The sequence below is a fragment of the Periplaneta americana genome, chromosome 2 (genome assembly GCF_040183065.1).
Source record: "Periplaneta americana isolate PAMFEO1 chromosome 2, P.americana_PAMFEO1_priV1, whole genome shotgun sequence".
Taxonomy (NCBI): domain Eukaryota; kingdom Metazoa; phylum Arthropoda; class Insecta; order Blattodea; family Blattidae; genus Periplaneta; species Periplaneta americana.
The window spans coordinates 5,526,073-5,550,410 of record NC_091118.1 but is presented as its reverse complement, the minus strand read 5'-3'; the positions used below and the strand labels follow the sequence as shown (position 1 = coordinate 5,550,410).

Sequence of the window (24,338 nt, the reverse complement as noted above, 5' to 3'; positions counted from 1 at the left end):
TTGATATGCAAACAATATTATAGTAATTGATTGGAGAAGTCCTTCGAAGCACATATGAAAAAAAGTTTCAAAAAATGTATTATCCCTCTACACATCAGTATCTATAACTGTATAAAAACATTAATATTGTAGTTAAATAGTTAATTTATGAATAAATTATGATAAAAACAATGGCTGATGACTAATTTTGTGCATAATGTCAGTACTGAAAATGTTTTATTTTCCGATTTTTTAATATTGGGGTCAGCATTGACCCCATGCTATTCAGTGTCACAAAAATGTCTGGTAGTACAAGGGTTAAAGTCTATTGATATAGAGGGAAAAATTGGATCGGTGTGTGGTAGAGTTCCTGGGTAGCTCAGTTAGTAGAGCGCTGATACGTTTAACCAAAGGTCCCGGTTCGATGCCCGGCCCCGGAACAATTTTTCTCTCGAAATTATTCAAATCAACTTTACGCGGAGTTATACCTGAAAGCTTCATTTGCAGAAAGAAAATAGACGTAAGTAAATATGACGTTTCAAATGAAAGTTGTACAACTGCAGAGAAAAGGCAGAGGTGTGCCTTCCTGGTTGCCGAAATTTGTTTTGTCATCATTAAAAGTTACATTTCAATCCATTTCCTGGCAAAAATCATAATTAATGGAACTCATTTAGTTACAAGTTGTAGTAAACTTTAATTGTTTAGCAGACCTCCATTTTGAGGTGTACAAATTTCTCTCTATGCTGGTCCACATACTTTCGACGATGATGATGATGATGATAATATAATAATAATAATAATAATAATAATAATAATAATAATAATAATCTATAGTACGCCTAATAATAAAACTGTAACCTAGATGTTTCTGGTAATTCTCGCTTTTACAAAAATACGAGACCGAAAATCGCGTTTTTTAAATTTTTGTTTCTGTCTGTTAACTTTTCACGCGATAATGGCTGAATCGATTTCTACGAAAACTGGTATGTAAAATAAGTTAGGTCCAACTTAGATTTTAGAAAATATGGCATTCAAACCCTACCTCATTATCTCCTGGCCTAGTTGCCTCATAAGTGGTGCCATGTTGGTAGCAGTTGTGAGGTCCAGACGTGTCTTCGGACAATTGACTAAACAACATCAACATGACATTCAAAATACTTTGTTTAAAAGGGAGGTTATAAGGGGTCTTAAGTAAATAAATTGAAATATCTCCCTTATTATTGATTTCTTAGGATATTACATAACAAAAGTTGCTTTAAAAATGTTTTGTACAAGTTTTATTCTAAGCTAAATTTTTAGAAGACCGATATGAGTTTTAAAACAACAATGTACTTTATATCCGTGCCACATCAATCAGACTGATATAATGAAATGAAAACAATTGACTCTGTGATTACTTTAGGTGGCCTTGTACAATAAGCATTCACTTCGCATTTTTTCTTTAATTTATCGAGTATGCCCGAACGAATAAAACTCATATTCTGGGGCTATACCTGTATAGATACATAATTATGTCGTAAAACATAAATCATAAAGCTACAGTCTGTGAAAAAAAAAATACAACAAGAATTAAATAATAGAGCTTTAAGAAATTTATTAAGTTTTCATTATTTCATTCCAGTTAAATATTTATATCAGTTTTTCTTTCGTTCTACCAGATGAATTAGTTATCAAATTAGGTGCTGCTATTTTCATGTACAAAGTTATTAACAATTTGATACATAATAATATAATATTATTATTATTGTATCTCCAATGGGGGGGTAGCCATATTTTACATAATAATATTATTTGTGAGTTTAATAAAGATATACATACATAGTTATTTAACAAGATAACAAGAAAAAATATATATATATATTTTTTTTTTTTTCTCGGCATGGTTCAGTAAGTTATGGAATGAAAGGAATTAAGCAGTTTTTAATAACAGCTTTTAACCAACTTCCTTTAGAATATAGAATTTTATGCTCGACCATGCCGAAATGTAGTAATTATACACCTGATAGCAGCCCTTTAATGGACCTCATTAAAGTACACCTATTCATTAAAGTTAAAGTTTTCCACCAATCAGAAAACACCATTGTATATTTATAGCAATATGAAAGCGCAAGTATCGATTATTCTCGGATATGCAATCAAAAGACAACTAGCGAAACGTCACGGAGGCTGGAAATCCAATACTGTCGCAGAAGGTTATGTTCTGTTACTATAATAATTAGCGTTAATTGTAAATAATATTCAAATAAATTTAATTTGTCATCTCGTTTTTCAATGTCTAAATCAATTTCAAGGTTATATCAAGATTAATCTTTATTTTACTCTCTAGATTATATCAAGGTCAATGACATTTGAAGGGTACACGGGAATAACGAACAATGTCCATTCAGAATAATTTTGAGATAAATGAAATTTAAAGTTTGAGGACTTGAAACGTATAGTTTATTGTTAACTTATTGTTATTTTTTATCACACGAGAATGTACCATTATAAAGGAAATATGTGACAAAATATTGTTTTGATTTTATGAATTACAACAATGCAAAACTGCAAAAAGTCTACTTTGCTACATTTTATCAACGGGAAGAACGAACAATGTCACAATTTAATTGAATATTTGTTGGGAATAGAATCAGGCATAATATTTTCAAACAATGTAGCACATGTTTATTTTCGTGTAGGGTATTCTTTTTAAAGGTTATAAATATTGTTGACCCATTATAAATATTTTTATCTTTGAGTGTTCATTGTTCCAAACAATTATTGAAAAACAAATCTACACACTAATCTAATTGCACTGAATTTTCCATTGTGAATGAATATATTGAACTATAAAATCGTCTCATTCACTGTTATTGACTTCTTGTGACTCGTCATTGGTGGGAGGAAGACTGAAATATTCTCTAGCAGTTGGAGAACAAACATTTTTCAAAATTTGTAATTCCTTGTACTTTGCCTTGTAGCTGTTTACAGTTTACAATGATGAATGGTTTGGTTTCCTCCTAGAATTCGCAATCTCTTGCCTCCAGTCATCGGGTACTTCACACCTTGCTCTCTGATTGACATGTCCCATGTTTTTGTCACATTCCAGGTACGAGTGGCCTCGAGTGGGAAATGTGATCCACTGAGCATCAAACCTCTTCTTAGTATGTACTACATAATGAGAAAATCTAAATACCGTAAAGTTCCTATTTTGTCCGGAACAAGAATCGTAGAAGATATGGAGTTCACCAACGCAGCTTGGTACAATATTCATACAGTGATACCATAACTTAGAGCAAACTTCATCAGAGCCTTTGTTTTAAATATTTTGGTCATACATGTAGAAAACAAATCTTCCTGTTGACAGCGTATGTATGTTACAAGAATAAAAGGGCAGCTGTCGACGATAATACCCCTCAATAGTTGAAAAGTTTGGAACTGGTATTTCTTTTGGAAATCCATGCAGATAGCCTCTTTATACTCTGACTTCCTGGATTTTAGACGTGCAGCCCATTTTACTTCATAAAACTTCTGTCCTTTTCTCTTGTGCAATTCATTCTTCCAAATCAAATTTTGTTTCTCCTCAAAATTATCTAATTTACTTGCATCTTTGTCATTGGAAATTTCTGATTTAATGTGTGAAATGTCAGCTAATGTTGTATTTAGTGACAAAAATTACTCTGTATTGCTCGTAAGACAGGGTTCGCAGGAAATTTTTCTAAGTGTAACTTAAGCAGCTTAGAAATATTCAAGTCCTCTGGAAGATACAACCTTCGGCTATCGTGACGAGATTAGTGGACTTTCTGACCTCTAAGTGATTGAATATGCTGACAAATTTTAGATAAAATCTCTCCTTTCATTTGGTGAGCCCTGTTTCCATGTTTAACTCTTGTTTCTGTATGGGCTTTTCCAGTGGTAGCCAATGACGTTTTCAAAGTGACTAAACGTCTGCCTGTTATTACATGTAGAGCAATAAATGTTTTATAGCAAACGGGAACATCAGTATTTTGCCCATCTTTGTTTATACGCATTTTATATCTGTAAGAAAAATTATGAAAATCAGCTTCGGCTTGTGTTTTTCTGGATCTTCTTCTTTGCACAGGAAGTACCGAAATTAGTCCTGAAAGGTGAGCATTTTGAGTGTCATATGATGCTAATTCATTGAAATGTTTAATAAGATCGCTTCTTTCACTTTGGCTTATTTTATGAAAACACGGAAAACGAGAACATTTACAGTCTTCTCCCATAATATGACTCGTAGCACGAATTTTTTTATGCATCTGTAACACGTCCTGTAACTTTTCTCTTCCTTGAATTTACAGAATATGGAATGGATCCGGATAATTCATTTTCTCTAATGTCAGACATTATAAAAATAAATTGCACTAAGCACAAACACTACAATATGTACCATAAAAGTATAACAAAGGAAATAATCAGTACCCTACGACAGACATCTGAACACTGGAATAGTACAGCTGTTTGTATTATGCTCACAAGTAGTTCTAATGAAAATTAATATAATTTATTGTCACATGGAATAACAGCTAAACACCATACAGTCATTTAATAATATTATTATTGTATAATACAGATCGTATTGGCATATGTAAAAATAAACTAACCAGCAATGTGCTATGACTCTAACATCAAGTTTGTAAAAGCTGTCTGCATTAGTTTCTGTGTTTAAAATGGACATTGTTCGTTCTTTCTTGGGATGGATGTGACATTGTTCATTCTTCCAAAGTATACAGAAACTTTAACGCAGAATGCTGAGGATAATTTTCATTCTTACATAAAACCAATGCAGCCACATGAAAGTACTCTCCTTCTACTATCAGATGGCACATTTAACTCAATTTCGATTTTTGATGGACCTTGTTCGTTATTCCCGTGTACCCTTCATTTGTTTCTAGGAAAAAATCAATACTTTCGCGTCTGCGCACATCTCACAATTTACGAGATATTGCACAAGGTCAGTTCCGCTCCCCAGTCAGATAAGAATAACATGAATACTTACGAATAATATCAAGTTAGAAATATGGTCGAGCATAAAAAGTCGTATGAAACTTGCCTATAATGGTAATTAAGATGCTCATATGAAAATTATGAAACGAGCGCAAGCGAGTTTCATAAACATACTCGCGTCTTAATTACTACCATTATAGGCTCGTTGCATAATGTATTATTACCAAGTTGCCGGCATTCAAAGAATTGTTTAAAAAGACGTTTTTGGGAGATTATTTATTTTAATTCTCAGTTTATTTATTTCATGGTTTCAAAATGTTTCTTCTTTCTGCGCAAAACTTTGTTACCTTATTGTTTGTCCTTATTTTGCTTTCTTTCTTTAATTCTTGAGATATTGTATGTTTTCCACAGACTGTAGTTTCATGACTTTTTAAATTACATTGTACAACATATGTATGTGTCATAAAGTGAAGTGGGTAGGCATTGGATACATACATACACACACACATATATACATACATATGTATGCGTTCTTGTATAGCCCCTACATACGAGTTATACTTGTTGGGGCATACTCAATAAATTAAAAAATAATAATAAATAAATAAAATAAATAAGAACAATAAGGTATGTCTGAAGTTTTAGGGAGAAAAAAGAAAAAGTTTAAAACCATCAAATGAATAAACCAACTGAGAATTAATATAAATATTCTTACTAAAAAAAGTTTTTCATAAACATTTCTTAAAATACCGGGAATTTGGTAAAACCTTGTATTCTGATGGAAGTTGATTATAAATTGTTATTAAAAATGCTTAATTCCTTTCATACCATAAGTTACTGGCTATTCTAAGAAAAATATTATATTTCTTTGTAGGAAGTGCAGCGATGCACAAGGGTATGGCATCAAAAATAACATTAATAGATGTGTATATGAATATTTCATTTAACTTGAAGCAAGTAAAGAGATAGGTTTGGAAGTAAATCCCGTAAAGACAAAGTATATGATTATGTCTCGTGACCAGAATATTGTACGAAATGGAAATATAAAAATTGAAAATTTATCTTTAGAAAAGGTGGAAAAATTCAAATACTGGGAGCAATAGTAACAAATATAAATGATATTCTGGAGGAAATTAAACACAGAATAAATATGGGAAATGCCTGTTATTATTCGGTTGAGAAGCTTTTATCATCCAGTCTGCTGTCAAAAAATCTCAAAGTTAGAATTTATAAAACAGTTATATTACCGGTTGTTCTGTATGGTTGTCAAACTTGGACTCTCACTCTGAGAGAGGAACATAGATTAAGGGTGTTTGAGAATAAGGTGCTTAGGAAGATATTTGGGGCTAAGAGGGATGAAGTTACAGGAGAATGGAGAAAGTTACACAACGCAGAACTGCACGCATTGTATTCTTCACCTGACATAATTAGGAACATTAAATCCAGACGTTTGAGATGGGTAGGGCATGTAGCACGTATGGGCGAATCCAGAATTGCATATAGACTGTTAGTTGGGAGGCTGGAGGGAGAAAGACCTTTGGGGAGGCCGAGACGTAGATGGGAAGATAATATTAAAATGTATTTGAGGGAGGTGGGATGTGATGGTAGAGACTGGATTAATCTTGCTCAGGATAGGGACCAATGGCGGGCTTATGTGAGGGCGGCAATGAACCTCCGGGTTCCTTAAAAGCCAGTAAGTAAGTAAGTAAGTATATAAATATTTCATGGTAATGCTAAACGTCATCTCACTGGTCTTTAATTCTGTCATTGTCATCATTAGCAGCATGTCCATGAAAATAACAGAATTCTTCTTCGTGAAAATGTCCATTTCGAGCGCTGATCCAATAAATGAGGAATGATCTGTTTCAGATCCTGATCGCAACTACGATCCTATCAACAGCTTCCCTGTACGAGTGTCCCAAGGGCTGCCAATGCTTCCGGTACAGTCTGAGGTGCGACTCGGCCAACTTTCACACACAGCCACGAGTTTTGGCATCGGCCACAGAGAGGCTGGAAGTCAAGAATGACAACTTCACAGTCCTGACGGCCGAACTCTTCTCCCGTGAGCTGCAGGTCCTCATCATGGAATACACCAACACAAGAAAGATCGACAGGAACGCCTTCCGAGGGATGCAGCGGCTGAGAACCCTTAAAATAATCCGAGGTTCCATCGAGATCATTGAGCCAGGCACTTTTCAGGGACTGCAGCTCTTGTCGGAATTGAGTCTGTACAAAAACAAACTGCGAACATTGCTGCCTGGGACTTTGCAGGGACTCACCATGCTGAGGAACTTCAATGTGGGATACAACAGCCTTACCAGACTCGAACATGACATGTTTCAAGGCTTGAACACCTGCACAACAGGTATAAGACAAGATCTGAAAGTACGCAACATTCTATCGTTCATAGGAAACAAAATTAAGCAAATCGATTTAAAAACTTTCAATGGAACTTGTGTATTTACAGAACTGGTTCTCATACAGAACAAACTGCGTGTTTTGCGCACTAGAATGTTCCTCGGACTGACAAAACTCAAATTTTTATCATTACACTACAATTACATTCACACCATAGAGACGGGCGCTTTCTTTGGCTTGAATAATTTGAAATTTCTGAATCTTGGAACTAACAGTATCCATACACTGAATGCCGGTGCATTCAATGGCCTGACTTCTTTGGTCGCTTTGAATCTTCATTTTGTACGAATGCAGAAGTTTCACGTCCAAGTGTTTGAGAAGCTTAATTCCCTCGCTTCTCTCAAGATCGCTGACAATCGGATCACATATCTACTACCTCAGAGCTTCATAAAATTACAGAACCTGACTGTGCTTTCATTTGCTGGGAACCGTATTGATATTGTCCACTCAGGAGCATTTAATGGCCTTGTGCGGCTGCACCACTTGCATCTGGAGTACAACCGCATTAGAAATCTTACTCGGGAGACGTTCTCTGGGCTTGTGAGACTTGAAACACTGAATCTACAGCACAACGAAATAGAATTCATCACACCCGATGTCTTTCAATATCTCCGCTTTTTGAGAAATATATCTTTAAATGCAAACAGGCTCACATATTTGGATGGAAGGATGTTTAACGAGAAGGTGCGGCTGAATAGTTTAGATTTGACTCAAAATGAGTTGATGGTACAGCCTGGTTTGCTCCAAGGACTCCACACAAACTACTTGGGTTTGAGTATCAGCAACTTCTCTGTTCCTACTCGTGACGACAGATATGTCTTGCATGAAATACTGCAGGGCGTCAAGGGCCTGCAGCAGTTATATCTGATTGGAATCAGTACTGCCCTGCGTTCAGGACAGTTCCGGGGCTTCAAGTTTGAAAAACTACACTTATACAGCAACTATATACCATCAATTCAGAATGACACATTCATTGGTCTTCCTCAATTACGGGTATTGAAACTATTTGGCAATAGCATAAGTGTCATTGATGTGGACGCTTTCAGGGGTCTTAATGATCTTTTCGCACTTCATTTAAACAAAAACAGGATACGAATTTTACACCGTGGAGTATTTGCAGGGCTCAACAAGGTAACAAAACTGGACCTTAGCAAGAACATGATAGCATTCATTGACGAGGGAGTTTTTTCAGTTGTCTGTGAGGATGAAATCACAGATACATGTAAATACGTTACATCTCTGGCACATAACTTTACTGCATTGTATAACAACATTTCCTGCAACTTTTCCACTGCATTAGTTGATTTGAAAATTCTTGAGCTATCTTCAAACCAAATATCATATATCCATCCTCTGGCATTCATTCACAACTTTAAATTGAGGAAGCTTGCACTTTCTAGCAACAAACTTCTGACTCTGGAAACAAATTTTCTGTATCTCCCATCACTTGAGTATTTGTCGCTGGCTTTCTGTAACATCAGTGAAATACATCAACATACATTCAGATGCATTGCCAAAGTGTCAATTTTTGATATCCATGGTAACAAGGTAAAGTTTCTGTACTTGGAGTTGTTGGAACATCTTAAATACTTAAAAAAATTGTCAATTAAAACCAACCCCTTACTTTGTGACTGCAAGATGCAAGAACTGTGGAATTGGATTGAGACGTATCAAGTTTCTTACGATGAGAGAGCGTGGTGTGACAACAGAACACACCCTGACAAAGTCATTCCTTTTCTGAATTGCAACAGCAGTCAAACGATGTACGAAGACCGATTCGTTCACGAGTTTAAAGTCCCCTCCATCGAATCTCATGAAGATGTCTTCTTCAAGTACGGGGACACCAACAGGAACGCATTCTTCTTCAAGCAATACATCGAGCCTCCCATCATCTGGTTCATATTCACTGCGGGAGTGTTGGGAAACATCCTGCTATTCTTTGCTCTCTACAAGAGCAATGAAATCTGTAAAGGTCATAATGTTTATATACTAAACTTGGCACTTGGCGACATCTTGTCGCTTGTCGTCAACATTCCTCTGAGTTACTTGGACAGCCGCCACATCTCCTGGGACCTGGGTGCGTCTCTCTGCAACATCTTCATGGGCGTCAGAGACATCTCTGTGGGAGTCAACATATTTTCGGTTGTGATGCTGAGCGCCCACAGGTACAGACTCATAGTCAAGTCCTTCAGCAGGAGGACGACCGTGTGCGGTCTGTCAGAGCAGAACACAAAGTTCTTGTCAGTGCTGGTGGTTTGGGCAGTGGCGACAGGCCTCGCTTTCCCCGCTTTTGTGACGGCCAAAGTGGACTACACGTGTCAGTACACGTACCCTGACGTGGACTACATCCAGAGGACGTGGATCATCCAGCTGCTTGTGTACTGCATCATCCCCGTCTGCCTCATTGGCTTCTTGTCCGCGAGGACAGCTCTGTTCCTCAAGAAGAGTGTGCAGTCGATCCCGGGTGAGCAGCGTCTGGACAGGCAGGTCACTTCCCGCAGCAGGCTTGCCAACACAGTGATCGTCCTGACAGTGATCGTGTGCCTCAGCTATGTGCCGAATTACCTGCTGAGGGTGCTCGTAGTGTGGTCCGTGATCGAGCCTCAGTCGGAGCCCGTGTTCTACACCTGCTTCCTGTCGTACTGCCTCTTCTTCTCCATATCCTGCTTCAACCCTCTCGCCTTCCTGTACCTGGGTCCTCGGTTCAGAGAAAGCTTCATCTGGTGCCTCAGGCCGTGCAGGACTCGTGAAGCGCAGACTTGTGAAGGTGAAGTAGCGATGTCTGTGCATCCCAGTGGGAGGCCACAATTGGGCAACAAGCTCACAAACAGACCAGTGAAGGTTTGTTCCTCTTGTCCCAAACCACTATCGGCGCAAGAAGACGACTTTTAATAATGATAACTGAATGTGCTATTCCAAAATACTGCTATCAGTTGGTTGTGCACGAACATTCATTTTAACCGTATGTACTTTCCATAACTGCACTTATAATACAAGGGTTGGATAAAAAGTTATGGCAACACTGCTGTCACATGATGATGGTGAGTTCGAGAGCTGCCAGCTGTGCGGACATGAACAAGGACTGTTAGATGAGTTAGTGCAGCCAGCGGCGACAGTACTCTGTCAATCTACTGCAGTGTGTAGAATGTTGACCTTCACAGGGATAGTGCGAGCACCCTAAGACCATGTTTACAAAACTAGAGCAACGTTCCTGGATCAAAATTGAAATGGCACGAGGTCGTAGTACACTAGAATGTTTTCAGGGACTGCGTGAAGCATGTGGCGATGCAGCGTTGCCATATCGTACAGTGGCACGATGGGTTAAAGCGTTCCAGGAAGGCCTTGATGGACCGGTACGAATCGTCGCTAAGGACGAAACCTGGACTTGCTCGTATGAACCAAACTTGAAATGCCAATCAAATGAATGCAAGCATCCCGGTTCTCCTCGTCCAAAGAAAGTGCGCCCTACACTAAGTGCTGTGAAGGTGATGTTCATTGTGGCATATGACATTGATGGGGTAATACTGCACCACGCTGTATCTCCAAGGCAGACTGTAAACGTGGACTACTACTGCAGGTTCCTGCAGCACCACCTTCGTCCAGCCCTCAGGAGAAAACGACGACACTTGGTGGTACAGAACCCCATCATTCTTCATGATAATGCAAGGAGTCACACCGCTGCTGCTGTCAAGGACCTCTTGCGCCGCTGGCAATGGGAGATTCTGGAACATCCACCGTACTCACCCGATATGATCCCTGTGATTATGATCTCTTCACCAAAGTGAAAGAACCACTGCGAGGGACCCGGTACAATACCAGAGATGAACTTATCCGTGCTATAGGGTGATCAAGACGGAATATCAACAAAGATGGACGCGCTGATGGTGTACGACGTCTTCCAAACATTTGGCAAAAGAGTGATAAATAAAGGGGGAGACTATATTGAAAGGACGTAAATGTTGTACCCCTGTGAATAAAGCCATGTCAGAAATATCGAACTGTTGCCATTACTTTTTATCCAACCTTTGTACATAACAAGTAACTTTTCCAAATCTTCAAGAGACAGATTACACCGTTTGTCTGTTAGCACGAGCTTGTAGGCAAAAAAGGAATTCTTAATGTCTACTGATATCACAGGAGCATACTTTAATTTTGAATTGTTTGTGTTAGAAAGTTGCATTTTCCCATTTTGTTACACTTCCCTGATAAAACATTCACTTTTGTATTGAGATGGTAAATCCAGGAATCTTCCAGAGAACATTTTCTAGTTTTTACGTACTTTTCCTTCTACTAATTTGGGTGCCGAGTTAAGTTTCTTCCTATCAGACCCAGAGGGCGAAGTTACCCATAAATTGGTACCCCTGCAGTTTCCAAAGAAGCAATCAAGACTGTAGAACATGACCTGATGTAAGTCACTTCGTCAAGATTAAGCAGGTTCATTTTAAGATAGTGTAGAAAATGATGAAAAATATGAACAATTAAAGTTACTTGTTACTTTTGAGTATAACTGAATTCTGGTAGATCTCAAATATGTTCACAGTTATGCTATGATGGAACAGATGCATTATAGGACCCACCCTAAATATAAAAATATGCTAAGCCACAAAAAAGGTCAACGGAAGTTGCGTTTCGATCAATTAAATGATCGATATATATTGTTTTCATTATGTTGCCAACCAATCAATATTGTTGTAAATTAGTTTGATCATAATCATGGTGCCAATTTCGAATGCTATAGTTAAATATAAAAAAGAAGTGGATCAAATTCTCCCTCTTGATTTAAAATGTAGGCCTCGAAATGGAAATTATGGAATTATAAATAAGTTGTAAACTTTTTAGTACCTTTATTCATGAATAAAGACATGTAGAGTATGTTTATGGTTTTTATGTGAATGTGGTATACTTAGGAGTGAAATGTTTTGCGAAACATGCAATTCTGGGATGAGATTGAAGAAATTTAAAAGTAAACGAGATGAACTCCTGTGGAGATGTCATTGGAAATTACAAGGTATTAAATGATAGACACAGGAATGCCGTATCGTAGCACATTGTGAAATCACTCGGATAACGGACAAAATGAAACGGAACATCTCCAGTGAGGTCCATGGTAAAATGCTAATTTTACACCAATGTTGTTTTTAATTCTTTGGTCCAGGGGAAATAGTACTAAAAATGTGCTTTTGTGAAAGACTAGTATTTTCCTTGGACCAAAAATGCAGAATAAATGGAGTAGAATTAGTATTTTATAATATATTACAAAGATGACTAATATGAACTTAATTTCATTGTTGTATTAATACCAATGTTGTATTGTCTGAAAGTTTAATGTTACTGTGTTTAAAGTTTAGCTTTGGTTTGCTTCTTTAACTTTATTTTGAATAAAATTTAATATATCGTATAACAAAGGTGACTAATACAGTATGAGCTTAATACCATTATTGTTGGTTTTATTAAATTATACATGTTTATAGTACTATGTATTTAGTATTGTTAAGATGGCATACTTGATATAATAATCGAAAATATACATATATAATCGATACTATGGAATACTCGGGGTGGGTCCTATAATGCATCTGTTCCGCTATGATTTACATGACACTTGGGGAAGTGTTTATGTGATATAAAATCCAGAAACATTTGTAAGTGTTATTTAAATGCCATTTCCGGTTTAACCAGAAGTGGCATTAAGTTTCTTATATCAAATTGCATGCTGTGTAATGAAGACACCATAATGAACTGGGGTCATCTTAGAACGTGTGATGCACTTCAGACAGGATCGGATGGACAACTTTATTGGGAAGCCAGAAGACTAATGGCCTTGTTCCAAATGTCTACAGCATTAGATTAAATAAATTAATAATTTCAAATGGAACAGACTGTATATTCTGAGTTCAATGATATGTCGTAAGTGAGATTTGGGTTGTCAATCTTTTTGTAAATGACATTAAAATAAAAGTAACATGAACTTTGAATAATTGATTGAAACTTGAGTTCTTCACACAGAACAAAGAAATTTCAACACAATAATCCTGAATAATGACCCAAAACTTCATGTGTGTTGTTCAAAATGTCCACCATCAGTGGCTTGACATAACCTCCCCATTACCTGAAAGCCAGATTTGCAAAACATGATACAGTACGACAGACCCTTTTATGACAATTCATCGCAAGCATTTTGATAACTTTCTGCTAGTGTACTTGCTCACAGAGTACAAAGTTCAGGGTTCAGATACTGTTGAGGAAAGAATTTTTTTAATTCGTTATGCAGGTTAATTTCGTTTACCACCATTCTATTTTACTGCACGATATATAAATATTCATCTACTATTAAGTATAAATCAATTTTCAACGTATCTTTTCAAATGTCTTTTGTGTCACGACAACAATCGAAGTAAAATGAATTTCAATAGCCGCCAAAGCGATCTCTGCTTTGGAGCACTGAACAAGCGCGATGCATTGAATCTGGAACTTGGAAAATTCAGGTGGATCATTTCTTTCTGGTACTGTACATAACTACAACATGAAACTTTTTCACTGTCATTTTGCCACTTTTGTTTCTGGGAGTGGTAGGGGGGGGGGGCGGAAAGACTGATTATAATTACAAATGTTTTTATTTTTAAACGACATTTCTTACAAAACTTCATATGTTGAATAAGAATCGATAACTTGCAGCACAAATTACACAACTCAGTCATTTTAAAACATATGGAAGTATAAAGTAATATACAGGGAGTGTCACAGAACGTTCTCCGTGTAGGTCCCTCCCACTATTTGCCAAGAAACATTTACTTCACTGTATCTTCAACTTCAATCATAGTATAAAGAATATGATGAAATTAAACCATTACGAAAAACAATAGCTCTGTTATCCAGTGTGGAAAATGCAAATTACTGCAAACATAATCAAGTATAGTGAGGAGGAAAAATCGAGGAAATAAGTGCTGAAGCCTCTTCACAAAATGTACAAAATGGCAGCTAAATATTCCAACAATATTATTAGCTCTATGAAGAGAATACAGAACATGGTTAAATTACTGCTACATTAAATGAGGCTTACACTAAAACAACACCGTGGAAATAAAAGTACTGGATATACGGATTTAACATGCTAAATTAATTACTGTATCTTTCCTATATGTTTCACAGGAAAATTTTATAAGGAAAAAGGTTAAGGGAATAAAAATACATCAAAATGCGTTAACAAATATTAGGATATTTTCTTAACAAGTTCAGAGGAATTAAATAAAATTCTATACTGTAATTTCATTTGTTTTTGTTGAACATTTTGCATTTGTTTCTTCTACAGTCTTTTTTTTTTTTTTATATTTCTGTTGTATTTAACATTGAGTTTCACACTGTTACATGTGACCAGGGCAGAAATAACACAATGTTCTTAAAATGAATAAAATTAATTGAAATTAATAAAAATGAATGACACAAAAATTAACGAAAGCATTATGAAAGAAAAATAACAATCAACAAAACAAAAGCATTAAGGAATTTTAACCATTAATAACAATAATAACTTTTTTAAGCTCATGGCCCTCATTTGTTACAAAAATTGTAACAGTGTTATTGCTCATGACCCACATCAATGAAACAAACAGCATGACTCCTCAAACTAAAGGAAAGCATCTCAGAGAAGTTCTCAGAAAACAATCATTCCAGTCATGGTTGCAGCTCCCACATGAAGGCAAAGGTGTTTGTACATTTGAAGAATGCCCCAAAGCCAACTCCTCTAAAAAGTGTCTTCTGTCCTCGGAATACATCAATGCCATCAAGATGTCTTGCAACATCACCGCAATGAGATCTGTCCCTGGCAGAACCTTCAGTACTACCCGTTGTCGCCATCCCGGTTGCAGCGAGACTGAAACACTTGGCCACGTGCTGGGGTTCTGTAAGAAGGGAGAGCTACTGCATAACAACAGGCACCATTGTGCCCGTACAGCAATTGCCAACCTGCTAAGAAACAGAGGATGGGAAGTACATGAGGAGATTCAATGTGTGTCTGAAGATGATTCTCATAGAAGAGTTGATATAATTGCCATCAATAGAAGAACCCAGAAAGCGATGGTCTTAGACCCTACGATTTGCTTTGAATGAGACACGAATCAAGCACTGCAGATAAATGGTGACAAGCGAGCTAAATATGTACCTTGTCTTCCATACCTCAGTGAAAAATATGGCATTTTGCTTTACAACTGGGATGTTGCAGGCTTACTACTTGGAGCGAGGGGTTGTTTACCAAAATTTACATGTAATATCCTTAAATCCTTTCAAATTCCCTTTTATGAGGTTCAGGAGATTGTAATGGAAATTCTGAAGGCCTCTCTTCAAATTCTACACTATCATCTATATGTTAAAACGTAAATTTTTGTTTTAATGTACAAATCGAATCATTATTTTGCTCGTTTCAATTCCCTTTATCTTTTATGTTTGTTAATTCCAGATCCCAGTGGTCAACCTCACTTGAGGACGGATGATTTGAAATAAATCTTAGTTGTGTAACTGATATATAAAAGTACTAACACTGCTATGTTTATCTAACAGTAGGTACATAAAAAACAAATATGTTATTGTTGTATTCTGATTCATTTCTTAATTCTTAAAAAATATACGTATAATATTTTTTTCTAAAATTAACAGGGGGAGAAAGTAGTTAAGAAAAACTGATTTCTCATGTTAAATCCTATGTCCAGTAATTTGATTTCCACTGTGAAGATTATTGCAAAGTTTTGAAGTTTATATGGTGTGCATGTCTTGTCTACAATTCATTCTCTAAAGCAAAATGTAATGTTTCAATCCAAGATCTGAAGTTGTGGCAAAGTTGAAATAGATGAGTTCAATGAACACGTCATTTGGTTTACCATAGAAGAATTCTATCCAGTCGAAACTTTCAATAACTGAACAGAGTTCTCCAACCGAAATAGAAGGACAATGTTTTCTGAAAAACCTGGCTGTAACTGCAGGGGAGATTTGCATGCTGTTTCATTATATTCACAAATGTTTGCAATTCCAGGTTCTTCGAAAGGAAGAACTAGGGAATAAAATTTTCGAAGGAATTTATGACCACAGTAAATGGCTTGAATATGATAATCCAATAATTTGAATTCAGTTCTGTCTGGAATCAATTTCTAAATTTCTAGCCAAAAATAGAGATTACGAAGTTCCAAAAATCGACAGTACCATTGTCTTAATGTAGAATGGGATATTGCAGCATTACTAAAGCTAAGTCCTCTACTTTCCTGGGTGAAGAGCTTAGTAATCTGCAGCATTGCTGGCCAGGTAGTCTCGTCGGCCAATGTTGGACGCCTGCTTGTTCTGGATGGCCTCCAGCTTTGGACAGTCTGTAATCCTGTGTCCCAGGCCGCCACAGTAGCTGCATCCACGTTCGTCTGAAAGCAACATGAAGCAACTTTATTACCCGAAATACTATATTCATTTGTTAGTACGGGAATTAAAAACTAAAACATTAACGATCTTTAACATTAACTAAGTGCTGTAAGAGCCATATCCGGTAGGTCTCAGGACAACCACTTCAGGTGATGCCTCAGTGAGATAGAAACCCTTGAACATGTCCTGGGAGCCTGCCCTTATGGCGAAACATTGCGTATACATAGGCACCATGCAATTAGAACTAAATTGGCCGATGCCCTTAGAAAACTAAAATACACCGTCTATGAAGAAGTCCACGGAAATGCCGACAATGGTAGTAACAGACGAATTGACATAATCGCCATTAGCGAATCCCTGTCTCAGGGTATGATAATCGACCCCACCATCAGGTATGAAACGTACAAAGGACAGCCCGAAGACGTACATGAGGAGAAACGAGCATTCTACGTTCCAACCATCCCGTATTATAAAGATAAATACCAACTTCACGATATCAGTGTTACGGGATTGATGTTTTTTTTTATTGGGTTATTTTACGATGCTGTATCAACATCTAATGCTATTTAGTGTCTGAATGATATGAAGGTGATAATGCCGGTGAAATGAGTCTGTGGTCCAGCACCGAAAGTTACCCAGCATTTGCTCGTATTGGGTTGAGGGAAAACCCTGGAAAAAATCTCAACCAGGTAACTTGCCCCGACCGGGAATCGAACCCGGGCCACTTGGTTTCGCGGCCAGACGCGCTGACCGTTACTCCACAGGTGTGGACGGATTGATGTTTGGAGCAAGAGGAACGACACCTAACTTCTCTTCTCAATTCTGTAAGGCTCTAGGACTGCACAAATCTTTTCTGAGTGAACTTGCCCTTCTCATAATTAGAGAGTCAGTCAAACTTTTACGGAACCACCTATATTGACTCTAATTCAGTGTATGGAAAAAATTGATTCATACACCATTATCATTTTTCTTTTTCTTCTTAGCTTTCATTGATTCTTTACATGAAAATTTCTTTTTCTTCTGTAAACTGCCATTGTTTGTTTGTTTGTTTCTGTACTTGTTTGCCTTTTTCTTACTCTTTTATCTTTCATCATCTATTTGTTCTTGTATTGTTTTGTATGGTTTGTCTAATGGCAGCCTCTAATTTGAGGAAGCTCTGATAAATTAAAAAAAAAATATATATAAAAAAAATTAAACTTGCTAAACTAATAATTTTTATACAATCTAACTATAATCTAAAACTGAAGAGTGTGATCTCAAAATGCATTAAGTCCATTTTTATGAAAGAACTGGACTAGTTTTTGTATCTACCGATTTACGGACTGATTGAGTTTTCTAGTGACATGTATGGTAACACGAACTTCTAAACAAGAATTGGTGTTGTTTTGGTAGAAAACAAGCTTAAAATATTCAGTGTTCCCAGAAAGTTTAGGGACAACGTATAATTCTTATAAAATGCTGCCCTGGCCTTAAATGATTATTAGAGAAACTAACAATGTTTTCAACTGTTGATTAACAATAGAAAAGACTAATTTTTAGTGCAATTTCGGTAATTATATGATGACTGTTAGTGCTTATAGAGAATTTATAAGTTTTTCAAACAAAATAAAAAATCTCACATTTTCAGTATTAAAGTTGAAAGTGAATGGGTAACTAATTGAAGCACGATTCTCAACTGTTGCTGGATGATGTAGGATATTGCTCTTTAAATTGGTAAAGATCAAATATTTGTAAAAAAAAAAATTTTTGTGAATGTCCTAGCAGTTTCTAAGGTTTGAAGTTTTAAAAAAATGGGGAAATTTTATTATGCCATTCATTTATCGGTAATGACGTTTTTTATGTCTCTGTCCCATTGGTCCAGTGTTGTCAACAGAATCAGCAGTCCGGTAGGGACTTGAATGCAATTAAAACTCCCTAGGACAAGTTACAAGCATGTTGCTAGGTAGTCCAGAGGTAAGGCTGCAACATTATAGCTTATAGTGTTTATCTTAGTGACTAGTTTTGGTGTGATTTGCCGCCATTTTAAAACTTCTAGAAGAGGAAGAGAAGAAGAAAAAGAGGAAGCAGAGAAAGAGGAGGAGGAAGACAAGAAAAAGGAGCAGAAACAGGAGGAAACAATGAAAAAGAAGTAACAAGAAAGACGAGGAAGATGCAGGCTCACCTCCCAGGTCCAGGTACTTCTCGTTCTCGGACTGCAGGGCAGCCAGGAAGGGCGGCACCTTCTGCCTGGCCTCCATCAGCAGGTGCTTCAGGTCCAGCAACACCGACTCGTCGTTAGCTTTGTTTATGAACGTCGTCGCAATGCCAGTCTTTCCTGAACGGCCCGTTCTTCCAATCCTGTGCACTGCAACCCAAGTATACAACACCCTGCTACACCAGTTTCACTTTTTTTTATATCTTTGGCCACCCAAGTAGCTGATAAAATGTCTAAAAAAATACAGGGGTGAACAGAAACACTTGATGGTTTACAGAATGAAATAAAATACAAACTGCTTCGTATTAAAGAGCTTTTAATAACGAAAACTATCTATAAAGAAGAGATATTTATGTTGCTTACAATCTGTAAGTGAGATGATCAATAAAACCAAAACACTCGGAGAAAATCTAACTACTAACTACTTAGTATGTCTACCACAAAATATGTCACGTAGTCCATTAGTAATTAAGGTCCAGTTCCGTGGTGAGAAAACGTAAGCTGGCTTATAGAGTTGAGGAAATGTTCGTTACTTACTAATTTGTTCACTTAATTAATATTTTCCTAATTTATCTGTTCAATTGTTCGTTACTTACTAATTTGTTCTTTTAATTAATATTTTCCCAATTTATTCATCCAATTGTTCGTTCTTTACTCATATGTTCTTCTAATTAATATTTTCCTAATTTATTCTTTCAATTGTTCATTACTTACTCATCTGTTTATTTAATTAATATTATCCTAATTTATTCTTTCAATTGTTCGTTCTTTACTCATTTGTTCTTCTAATTAATATTTTCCTAATTTATTCTTTCAATTCTTCATTACTTACTCATCTGTTTATTTAATTAATATTATCCTAATTTATTCTTTCAATTGTTCGTTCTTTACTCATATGTTCATTTAATTAATATTTTCCTAATTTATTCTTTCAATTGTTCATTACTTACTCATCTGTTCATTTAATTAATATTTTCCTAATTTATTCTTTCAATTGTTCATTACTTACTCATCTGTTCATTTAATTAATATTTTCCTAATTTATTCTTTCAATTGTTCATTACTTACTCATCTGTTCATTTAATTAATATTTTCCTAATTTATTCTTTCAATTGTTCGTTCTTTACTCATTTGTTCACTTAATTAATATTTTCCAAATTTATCTGTTAAATTGTTCGTTATTTCCTCAATTGTTCATTCAGTTAATGTTATCCTAATTTATTCTTTCAATTTTTCTTATTCACTCATTTCCTTTTTCAATTAATGTTATTCTAATTGATTTTTTCAATTGATCGTTCTTTACTGATTTGTTTATTTCATTAATGTTATACTAATTTATCCTATACATTTTTCGTCGTTTATTCATGCCTTAATGTATTCATTTATTTAATTCGTGGCGCTACAGCTCGTGAAGGGTCTAGACCAACCAGCCGGCTGCTGGCCTCATGCCCACATGCCAAAGCAGAGGTGGACGATCATCCAACCAGAATGGAGGTATCGTGTGGTTAGCACGATGATCCTCCCAGCCGTTATAGCTGGCATTTGCAACCGGATTTTGCTACTTATCATCGTTCCCCAAGTGCATCACGATGCTGGGTAGGAACTGGTCCCATACACTAGCTGAAATTTCATGCGAAAATTTCTTCCCCCACGAGGACTCGAACCAGCACGCATTCCGTAACGCGAGTCCTAGGCAGGATGCCTTGGACCACGATGCCACGGCGCGGAACATTCATTTATTTAACTTTTGTTAATTTATCTGTTCAATTGTTCGTTATTAATTAAGTTGTTTATTTATCAAGTTATTTGCTAGTTGTTCTCTCGCATCTCACTGTTCTCTAACACTCACCGTAGTTCTCCACGTCGTCAGGCATGTCGTAGTTGATGACGTGCTGAACGTCTGCGAAGTCCAGCCCCTTGGATGCCACGTCCGTGGCCACTAGCACGTCCTTCTGTCCCTTGCGGAAGGCTTCCACTGACCGAGACCGCTCCTCCTGATCTGCAAGTGTGACACGAATTTGCCTTAATTGCTGCAGCTGATGTAATGTACACAGTATGCACAGTACAATATTTCCTGGCTCATCTCCGCAACTTCTAAATTCAATTAGGTAAAATATATTTTGTGCGAGATCATGCATATTTGCTTGTTTTCCGCACAGAACCAATACGCGGTAAGTGTGAAATACCACATTCAGTATTCCCAACGTAACACACATAACAATTTCCCTCTTCTTACTGCTTAAGCGCGACATTCATTTTACTGCTTCAGGCTTTTAACATATTATTTTTAGAGACGTTTAACATAGTAATAATTATAAATTGGAAACTTACCACAGCAATTTCACCTAAATTGCAATGTTAATTATTGTTTTTAAATATTTGCAAAAATTAAGTAAAGTCTACTACTCCACGAAACTTATTGCATTCCTGATACAAGTAACATTAAGGAAGCCGTGAAAAAATCAACAAGATTCCAGATGCCGATGTTATTACTGCAATATGTTATATAAATAATATTGTTAAAATATTAAAATGAAAAATAAATCATTACATAACCTTACCGTTTGTTTTAAGTTCGCATTTATAGACTGGGGAAAAAAAAAGACAGACGTATATCACGGCCTGCTGGAGTATAGTAAACACAGAAAACATTTTATAGCAATAATGTTGAAGAAAGATATTTTGGTTTTCCGAAGTTGCCGTCATTAAACAGAAACCAACATGGAGATTTCATTGCAACTAATTAGAAATTCGTCTTTCAGGTATGTAATAAACGATCTTCGCACAAAATAATGTACGATACATGAGCGGTATGTTTGTTTTCATGTTCTGGGAAATTAAAAAAGCTCAACTACGTTTCGCATTTTCAATCTTTTCCTCGAACATGAAAACGTCAACATGCTGCTCTTGTAACGTATATTACTATTATTAACTAAAGCAGTGTTTAAAGGGGCATATACACCTTCGGAAATCTGTTTTTTATAATCGATTTCCTCAACAGTATAGTGAAAAAGTGTTTAAATATCTCTAATACTTTTCGAGTAATGACCTAAACCGTAAGACTGTGCCAATTGACTTCACCATTTAAGTATGGACAGAACTTCTCAACTTCGGTAACTATGTCGCTCATTTCCTGTAACTTAAGTTTTCAAAATCCGTTTCCAATCAAAACTTCCAAATTTTTTTTTTTTTAGATAAATTCATGAAATTTTGCATGCAAGTGTGTTTCATACTGCAAAAGAAACCTGCCTTTAACACTGTTTTACTATTTCAAATTTTTTTCATTAACAATTCTTTATATAAACATAATTAAATTTAAAAAATCATGAAGGAAAAAATCCCAAAAAAATTCTTATTTATATATTTAACTGATGATACACTTCATACAAAGCGCTTCTCCAGTCTCTTTCTTAGTTCTTTTTCCAGAGGTCAGCAGAAGATGCTTCTTAATAGAAAAAAAGAGCATCTTCTGCTGAACTCTGGAAAAAAAACTAAGGTGGAGACTAGTGAAGTGCTTTGTGTGGAGTATGGCATTGTATAGAGCAAAAACATGGATATTACGACGAAGTGAAGAGAAGCAACTAGAAGCATTTGAAATGTGGATATGGAGAAGAATGGAGCATGTGAAATGGACAGACAGAATAAGAAATGAAGCTGTGTTGGAAAGAGTGGGTGAAGAAAGAATAATGCTAAAACTGATCAGGAAGAGGAGAAGGAATTGGTTGGGTCATTGGCTGAAGGATGCAATGGGAAGAATGGTGAACGGGACAAAAGTTTGGGGCAGAAGAAGATATCAGATGATAGATAACATTAAGATTATATTAATCATATGAGACTAGGAGAAAGGCAGAAAACATGGATGATTGGAGAATGCTGGGTTTGCAGTTATTGTGTTTCAACAGGATGGTGCACCATCTCATTGGGCAACAGATGTCCGTGGTTATCCGGATGACACATTTGGTAACAACTGGTGTGGACGAGGAGGGCCAATTATGTGGCCTTCAAATTCTCCAGGCCTGACACCACCCGATTTCTTTCTCTGGGATTTCGTGAAGAATGATGTGTGTGCATAGCGACCCAGGCATATTCATGATCTCAGAGCAAATATTTTCCCAGCTTTTGAGAAAGTTACCCCTGAGATATTAGACCACACATGGAAGGAATTAGCCTCAACATATGAACTGTGTGTAACTGAGGTCTAATTTGAACAAAACTCCCATTCTTTCAGAACACATGTTCAAATTATTTAACAATAAATAGCAACAGTTCTCATTTTAACACGTTTTTATTTTATGTCTTCTCAAATGGATCACCCTGTATACTCTCAGGACTCAGGAGGTTATGTAAAACCTCACTTTTGGCCCATGCAACATAATAGTACATTATGCAACGAGCCTATAATGGTAGTAATTAAGACGTGAGTATGTTTATTCTTATCTGACTGAGGAGCGGAACTGACCTTGTGCAATATCTCGTAAATTGTGAGATGTGCGCAGACGCGAAAGTATTGATTTTTTCCGAGAAACAAATGTCGACATTGACCTTGATATAATCTAGAGAGTAAAATAAACATTAATCTTGATATAACCTTGAAATTGAATTAGACATTGAAAAACGAGATGACAAATTGAATATATTTGAATATTATTTACAATAAACGCTAATTTTTATAGTAACGGAACTGACTTTATTTCAAATATAGGTGATTTATTGTGCAATTGGTGAAATGAATTTGCGGGAATGTGATTTGTGAAAGGCTGGAAGATGACGGTGAATTGATGTTAATTTGTGTGTTGTTTTTTTTTTTTTTCGACTGAGTTTAATATTGTATTTGAGATTTCAATTTTATTTTGGATCGATACTTCAACATAACCTTCTGCTACAGTATTGGATTTCCAGCCTCCGTGACGTTTCAATGAATAGAATAGAATAGAATAATCGATACTTGCACTTTCATATTGCTACAATGGTATTTTATGCTCGACCATGCCGAAATGTAGTAATTATACACCTGGTAGCAGTCCTTTAATGCATGTCATTAAAGTACACCTATTCATTAAAGTTCAGGTTTTCGATTATTCTGGGATATGCAATCGAAAGACAAGGGAAACGTCACGGAGGCTGGAAATCCAATACAGTCGCACAAGGTTATGTTCTGTTATTATAATAATTAGCGTTAATTGTAAATAGTATTCAAATATATTCAATTTGTCATCGTTTTTCAATTCTAAATCAATTTCCAGGTTATATCAAAATTAGTTCATGTTATTCTCTAGATTATATCAAGGTCAATGACATTGTTCCTCGGAAAAAATCAATACTTTCGCGTCTGCGCACATCTCACAATTTACAAGCTATGCACAAGGTCACTTCCGCTCTTCACTCAGATACGAATAAAATGAAT

At 36.2% G+C, this 24,338-nt stretch overlaps 2 protein-coding genes across 2 annotated transcripts in view; one reads left to right on the top strand and one right to left on the bottom strand.

Moving 5' to 3' along the window:
• LOC138695373 (uncharacterized) overlaps positions 1–12,745 on the top strand; it is a 36,252-nt gene extending 23,507 nt beyond the window's left edge. The window contains exon 5 of the mRNA XM_069819791.1: positions 6,796–12,745. Coding sequence (XP_069675892.1) covers positions 6,796–10,236 — 3,441 coding nt within the window. The 3' untranslated portion in view covers positions 10,237–12,745. The remainder of the gene's footprint in view (positions 1–6,795) is intronic.
• A 1,194-nt stretch (positions 12,746–13,939) lies between these two features.
• Positions 13,940–24,338, bottom strand: part of abs (ATP-dependent RNA helicase abstrakt) — a 44,225-nt gene continuing 33,826 nt past the window's right edge. The window contains exons 12-14 of the mRNA XM_069843441.1: positions 20,784–20,933; positions 18,902–19,084; positions 13,940–16,742 (exon numbers count right to left, since the gene is read on the bottom strand). Of these exons, the coding sequence (XP_069699542.1) occupies positions 16,606–16,742; positions 18,902–19,084; positions 20,784–20,933 (470 nt within the window). The 3' untranslated portion in view covers positions 13,940–16,605. The remainder of the gene's footprint in view (positions 16,743–18,901; positions 19,085–20,783; positions 20,934–24,338) is intronic.